Here is a 7,661-nt window from a genome sequence, read left to right on the forward strand (position 1 = left end):
TCAGTAAAAGTAAAGGTTGGTCCAGCCTTGTTAGTAACAGTGAACGCGAGTCCAGCCTCACCTGTAGCCGTGAAGGCTAGTCTAGCCTCGCTAGTAACTATGAAGGCCAGTTTAGCCTTAGCAGTAGCAGAAAAGGCTAGTCCAGCCTCTCTAGTAACTGTGAAGGCCAGTTTAGCCTCACCAGCAACAGTGAAGGCGAGTCTAGCCTTGCTAGGAACAGTGAAAGCTAGTCCAGCCTTGTCAGTAGCAGAAATGGCTAGTCCAGCTTCGCCAATAACCGTGAAGGTAAGTTTAGCCTTGCCAGAAACAGTGCGGGTAAGTTGGTGAGTCCAGCCTTAGCACTGTTGTCATCTTGGCTCAGCTGGTAGCATGGTTGCCTCTGAGTCAGTAAGCTGTTGGTTTCAAGTCCCACTCCAGGGCTCGTGCGCATAATCTAAGATGACATACCTGTGCAGTACTGAGAGTGCTGCACTGTCAGATCAGCTGTCTTTCAGATTAGATGTTAAACCAAGGCCCCAAGTTGACTGTTCAAGTGGTTCAGATGGATGTTAAAGAAACCACTGGAACTACTTGAAGAAGAGCAGGTTCTCTTGGTGTCCTGGCCAACATTCCTCCCTCAGCCACCACCACAAACAGCCAATGGATAAACTGGTCAGTTATCCAGTGGCTGTTTATGGTGTTTTGTTGTGTGCACATTGGCTTTTGCAGCTGCCTAAATAACAGTCACTACATTTCATACTTAATTCAGTGATGTGAAGTGGTCTGGCATATTTCTGTGAGGTGTGATAAGACGCTATATAAACACAAGTCTGTCTTTCTCTCACGAGCAGTGAAGATGAATTGAGCTCTGCCAGCAGCAGTGAGTGCTTCCTTCTCCTGCATTAACAGCTCCTTTCAGACTTTACTAGGTGACATCATAGGGCAGCTCACAATGTCAAACTACATAAAACAGTCAACAGCTGTACTGGCAAAGCAGGCACTATTCTGTACCTGTTTTTTTTGACACACTGCCTTCCCCAGGGTCCTGATTTCTGTCAGCTGCACACATGTTGAATCATGTGCCCTTCTACAAAACAAACACTTTAGTCTGTGATCGGAGTGTCTGTGGATCTACAGGCAGTCTGAGATCTCAACATTTCCCATGTGTTTGCTACATTAAGTTTCCGATCTTTTATGTTTTAGACGTCTGCTGGCATGGAGGAGCATGTAATATGCCTAATGAAAGCTAACTCAATTATCATGGTAAGTCTTCTTCCTCTGCGGGTGACAGACGTCACAGTCTGCAACACTAGTTGCTTACTCCATTAGTCCATTCTTAAGACTTCAGCAAAAGACACAGGATTGCAAAATTATTTTTGAGTTACTGCTCCAGGGTTGTACATGTACTGACCTCGAATTCAGAGCTATTGTTCCAGATAATTCAAGAAAAGTTTTTTTTTAAATTGTACACTGAAATAACTGGGATATTTGTCTTTTTACCTATTTTGACTTTCATTTTCTGTTTCTTCCTTTGCGTTAAAAAAATGCATATTTTTGTTCACCATTTTAAGTTACTTTCTTTTTCCTTTTAACACAACCTCCAAACACACTATTTCACAGTTTACTTAATCCAATTTGTGATCTGTGATTATTTATAAGGAGGTGAATGAGAGCCACCCTCCCTATCGAGAGTTTCTTCAATTACACTCGGGCACCTCCAGCACGGCCAGATCACATAGAGATTCACAAGAAGCAGGCAGCACTGTGATCGTACACCAATGCCATCAGGTGACCTGCTTCTTGCTGTTGCATGTCTAAAGGCCCAACATGATCTCAAGTTTACAGCACATTAAGCTGGATCCTTAATTGCTCACATCAAGGACATCAAGGCAAATTGGATTTTGTGTTATAATGCTTGTTTTGCCCAGCTGTTCTCCAAGGAGGCGTAGACATGCATTGTATGTAGTGTAACAAGAAAAATAACACCAAACTAAGGGATTGCATTGACAGGACCATTTATTGTTTCACAGTTGGAAACACAAAATTGGTTTTTTTTTGCTCTTCATTTTAAGCCCCCTTTACTCTCTTCTTTTGTCCCTTCCCCCTACACCAGCTCCATACACCAGTCACCAACTATGAAGATGCGCAGATAGCTTGTTTCATGGCTTCTGCCAAGGCATCACCCTTCAGAATTACATGAGTGCAGAACGGGCTGATTTACCCTGTTGTTTATTCTCCCTATGGAGATAAATTCCGCCCAGCATTTCTTCCTGACAGGCTGGGCAAGATCAGGAACTCATCAAGCAGGCGCACTGCAGATGGCAAAACTCACCCTACCTCTCTGTGAGACAGTGCATGAAACAATGATGCACTGTAGCCTTGGGCTTCCCTTTTAAGCATTTTCCAAGTTCACAGTTTCCGCACCACTGCCACCCTTCCCCAATTAAAAAGGAAATTCACATGGCATCTAACGGGAAACAGAAACCAAGAACATTTTGAACAGAAGTAAACAAACTGTGGAATTTTACATCATTTATCCCCGAGATAATCCATTCTCTCACACACTTCTGTTAACTAACAAATGGTTGGGAAACCTTGGCATCCATTTGCACCCTCCCACATCCACTGTTTTCAACCACAGAACAAACTATCAACACGGAGCCGCCTCCACGATCGGACCACCTCACCAAATAAAACAGCTCCCCTTTCCAAAATTATAAAAATATCAAGTTAGCCAAAAACAATTGCTAAAATAACAGGATATTATACAAATTCCATTGACCGAGCAACAGTTTCGAGACTTCAGACAAACTGCACCCCAGTCGATAGTCTATTCTTATATACCTGTTCTAACTACTTTTGAGGGTGTTCCACCACTCCTTGTTGTTGCAGGTGACCGACGTTTCCTGAGTGTGGCAGACAGCAGAGGAGTGGCGGACACCCTGCTGTTTATGGCCTCTGGCTCAGCTTGCTCTGTTGTGGAGGTGAGGGAAGACATTGTCCCAGAAGGGTCTTGAACCTCCTTATTGGTGGTTTGACAGGCGACTGAGCTCTGTACAGAGGGACTGGGCACCAGGGCGGTATTAATGTTACGCAGGAGCTCCACCAAAACTGACATTTGATTGGACAGTCTAACTAGCCTCTTGCCCAGTTTCCGGGAAAAACTATTGATTCCTTCCCCCAAGATTTCTTGCAGCTGCATCAGATCTCTATGCAAGATGTGAAACCCTTCCTGTTGTAGCTCCAAGAATTTGGAAGCAAGAACCTCCTCTACCTCTCCCTCTGGCTGTTGGCCCCCAAACGCAGCATTTCTGCATTGGCCAACTTCCCTGGTACCCCTAGAAAGACTCGTGGAAGCACTTTGTGCTGGACTATCCTGGACACTCTCCTCCTCCTCCTTTGGCAGGTATTCTCTCATAGCCGCTGGAGTGGCCCATGGATCGGAGTAGCCAGCTGGCATATCGTGGCTACTATCCCCACGAGAAGGCTCCATGGACCCGCTCCCTCTGGTGGTGTCTGACCTGGATGTGGCGATGAAGGAGGGGCTGGGACGGTTGCTGAACTCTGAGGATGAGAACCATTGAGATATTACAGTATCAAATATGAATCTTTGACCCCGTTGCCCTACACATTTAACCAACTACCTTCATGGCTCAGTAATGAGAATGAAAGAAGAAGGCCGGGGTACTGATCTCCTAAACCAGGTTTGCTATCCTGATGACTATTGAGAAACACCCAGTTGAGTAATGTTTGTATTTTCAATAAAATATCTAGCACCATTTTATTTTTGTCAATCCCATGAATCCATTCAACCCAACCCCCTCTTCAATCAGGTTCCCTATAATTAAGTGGGTGAAAGTACCATGCGGAACAATCAGACCAGGAATGATCTATGGCCTGTGCTATTTATGATACCACCCTTTGCGTAAAGAAAGTTCTGTCTACCTTCCTTTCTTGCGCCTAGCTTCCTAACTTTTAACTTGTATGCCCTGGTATTTGAATCCTTTGCCACTGTGAACAGTTTACCTGGATCAACTTTGACAATCAGTCTCCTTAAAACGTCCCTTTTCCCAAATAGGACAAGCCCAACTTCCTCAACTTTTCCTTAAGGGACATAAAGAGAAGCCTGAGATTAGGTCACCTGTTCACCCTCCTGAGCTGGGAATGATGTGTGATACCGCCAAATCTAAATGAGTTAAAAAAGTAACTCAACATGGAAAGGAAAATTATAAACAAATCTTCTATGTGACTGTCTATAAAAGTCTTACATCTATGTGTCCGTCACACCTCAAAGTATCACACCTCAATGTAACACACTTTGTCACATGTACAAAGTATACGTTAACTTAAACCTTGTTTAACTCAATTAAACAACAACAAGTCACAACTGAACAATATTTTTTTTAAGTATTAAAAAGAGAAGGAAAGTCAGTAATTTCCTGCTGATTTCTTATGTCCTTGATAACCTGCCTCTCCCTAAGTGGAGGAGTTGTGATTTGCACATTTAAGAAACTTCCCTCAGAACAATTACCTGTGATTGACCTTGGGATTCCCCCATTTAGACCACTTCCCCACAGGAAGACGCTGAGCAGCTGCCTTAATGGAATAGGACAGATTAAACACAACAGCTAAACATTCTCAATAGTACTCGAGACCCCAGGCTACCCGGAAGCAACGTCATTAGTGATCAGTTAGTTTTAAAAAAATATTGTGTGTTCTGTAACACGTGGAATGGTTTTACATTAAGTATGCCTTCAAATAAGCTGGTGCGCAGAATGGCAAACAAGACTGCCTCGTCTATAATGTCTCGGATGGTGGTAGTTAGTCAGCACCATTGGCTTCAACTTCTAACACCAGACGTAGCCTCTGTGGAAATGAGCTCGGAAGGTTTGATTCATTTGTGGAAGGGAGGGAGGACAGACTGCTGGTTATATATGTTCCCCCACCGCCACCTGCATTGGTCTTGAAGGCCTTGCCAACGACACCCACGTTCCGAAGAATGATATATTAAAAACACAAGAAGGTCTCAGGTTTGATCACCAATCTGTGCTGAGTTAAAGGATCTCAGACAAGACAGCAATTGGCCACTATGCCCTTGGGTTAGAGAGATAAAAGTCCTATTGGATGCCCACTTCCGACCACTACCTAGTGACTCTTGCTGAAAACGTCTATGTGTGGATTCTGAGTGAGACAGAATCGGGCTCAGCTGTAATGCTTCCACAGTTAAACAGCGTGCTGAAACTCAGTTAAGGTTCACAAATGAGTAATGGCCACTTAGGTGAGATAGGAGATGGTGCTTGGCACTCATGGAACCATAACCCAGCAAGGAAATCTGGAACTCTCTCCCCCCACCGAAAAGTTGCTGAGGCTGGGGGTCAATTGAAAATTTCAAAGCTGAGATTGATGGATTTTTGTTCGGTAAGGTTAATAAAGGAAAGGGAAGCAAGGCGGATAAAGAGTTGAGATACAGATCAGACATGATCTAACTGAATGGTGTAACAGGTTCAAGGGGCTGAATGACCTACTCCTGTTCCTATGTTCCTCAGAGCCAATAGCTTCAGGAAGAGAAGCAGAGGAGAAGGGAGAAAGGAATATAAAATAAATGTATTAGAAGTCTGAGTGCTATTCAGAAAGGAAATCAATGGTTTGCACATCTAAACTACAGCCAACTATAAACGCAGAATGCTGTTTGACGGTGACCACACGCAGCCACGTCCGATCCTGTCCTCACCAAACATGTGCACACGCACAGCTATAAACACTATTCACATACACACACAACAGTGTCCAAGAATGCCAACCGCCCACAAATTTAAGTTCCACAAGTGGACAGACACCAGACTTACCTAATGCGGTTTCCTCGTCGTCATCAATAAATTTGGTGTAGTCCTGAACAATTTTCTTTGGCTGGCCTTTTCGCTTGTGCTTTCGTCCTTCCTTGTTTACTTCATTTATCTCATCTAATAATGAAAGAGTTGTTAAAAAAATTACTGCCTGGAAATCCCTCCCATAAATAGTGTTGACAAATAATTTTCCCTATGTTTGTGCAGTTTAATCTACCACATTTAGTGCAAAGGTCTTCCAGAAAATCAATTTTGTGCTACCATCCTTGGGTTGCACAAAGTATGCTTTGCACCAGTATTTTGCAATTTTCAGTATCTATGACCTTTTCTAATAAATATGTTTTCATTTTTTGTGAATGGTAGGTGTCATGAGAGACATCAATATTCCATGTAATTGATGCATAAAATATTCTTACTGTAAATGTTCTAATGTCCTTTAGGGAAGGAATCCTGCCGTCCTTACCCGGTCTTGGCCTGCACGCGATTCCAGTCCCACACCAGCATAGTTGACTCTAAACTGCCTAAAGAGCCACTCAGTTGTATTAAACCGCTACAAAGAACGTACGGACTGCAATGGTTCAAGAAGAAAGCCCACCCCACTGCCTTCTCAAGGGCAACTGGGGATGGACAATAAATGCCGGCCTTGCCAACGAAGCCCACATTCCGAGAATTAATAAAAAGATATCATTGCTTTAGGTAATTCAGTGATAATGTACAGGTTTTTATTAGAAAGTACTACTCATTATTTTATATATATATATATATATATATATTTGATATTATATACTGTGGGTCACATATTTAACTCTCACTCTCCTCAACTCTCACTGCCTCAACCCATCACCCTTCAAGTTGTGTGGTAGACAGTCAGTGCTTACAATCTACATGTTCTTCGGAGCAATCAGTTTTTTTCCTCCTCCACACAGTATACACGTGAACGCAGGAAATGTACTGTGTCAGTCGTGGCTCAGTTGGTAGCACTCTCGTCGCTGAGTCAAAAGGTTGTGGGTTAAGTCCACTCCAGGACAAGCACACAATCTAGGCTGACACGAGGTAGACGTTAAAGTTCCCATGACACTATTTGAAGAAGAGCAGAGGAGTTCTCCCCGGTGTCCTGACCTATATTTATCCCTCAACTAACATCACTAAAAAACAGATTATCTGGTTATTATCACACTGCTGTTTGTGGGAGCTTGCTGTGCACAATTTGGCTGCTGCATTTCCTACTTTACAACAGCGACTACACTTCAAAAGTACTTCACTGGCTGTAAAGCGCTTTGGGACATACTGAGTTTGTGAAAGGCACTGTATAAATACAAGCTCTTTCTTTACTACCAGAGTCAGTGCAGATCCGCTGTCATGGAACTTCCATGATGTTTCCATGAATTTTCCACATATTTATTCCATAAATGTTAAAACTTTCACCTACAACAATCTGCATTGTAATCTGATTTACCGTTCTGCAGATATTTCCGAGCACACATTTGTCAATTATCACATTGCTCCAACAAAATTAAAATGGGTCCCTGCTGATTATTCATCTGTCTGCCTTGGCTCAGTTGGTAGCGTCCTTGTCTCTGCATCAGATGGTGGTGGGTCTCAGTCCCAATATCAGAAAATTGAATTCATAATCAAAGATGAAACTCCTGTCAAGTACTGAGCAGGTGCTGCATTGTCCCAAGGTGAGGCAATAAATCGAGCCCCTGTCTGCCTGTTCCAGTGGTTCAGAGGGCAGTTAAAGATCCCACGGCATTATTTGGAGAGGAGCAGGGAAGCGTCCTGACCGACATCCCTCCCTCCACCACTCATGGTTTTTTTTTTGTCAGTTTATAATTTGTC

The 7,661-nt window shown here is 43.3% G+C and overlaps 1 protein-coding gene across 1 annotated transcript; it reads right to left on the reverse strand.

Moving 5' to 3' along the window:
• Positions 1-2,044: 2,044 nt before the first annotated feature.
• On the reverse strand, positions 2,045-7,306 carry LOC137302305 (uncharacterized). Its single transcript, XM_067971945.1, has 3 exons — positions 7,279-7,306; positions 5,826-5,939; positions 2,045-3,543 (listed from the first exon to the last, which is right to left on the reverse strand). Exons 1-3 carry the CDS (start codon positions 7,304-7,306, stop codon positions 2,816-2,818), a joined length of 870 nt encoding a protein of 289 aa, XP_067828046.1. The 3' UTR covers positions 2,045-2,815.
• Positions 7,307-7,661: the final 355 nt, after the last annotated feature.

The sequence above is a fragment of the Heptranchias perlo genome, chromosome 35 (genome assembly GCF_035084215.1).
Source record: "Heptranchias perlo isolate sHepPer1 chromosome 35, sHepPer1.hap1, whole genome shotgun sequence".
Taxonomy (NCBI): domain Eukaryota; kingdom Metazoa; phylum Chordata; class Chondrichthyes; order Hexanchiformes; family Hexanchidae; genus Heptranchias; species Heptranchias perlo.

Bases quoted from the DNA above. Each gene is read 5' to 3' on its own strand.
- LOC137302305 (XM_067971945.1), bottom strand. From the start codon at position 7,306: ATGTGTGCTCGGAAATATCTGCAGAACG. The intron at 5,940-7,278 runs GTAAATCAGATT...TTTCATTATTAG, and splicing joins TCGGAAATATCTGCAGAACG to ATGAGATAAATGAAGTAAAC. The intron at 3,544-5,825 runs GTAAGTCTGGTG...TCTCATCCTCAG, and splicing joins CGACGAGGAAACCGCATTAG to AGTTCAGCAACCGTCCCAGC.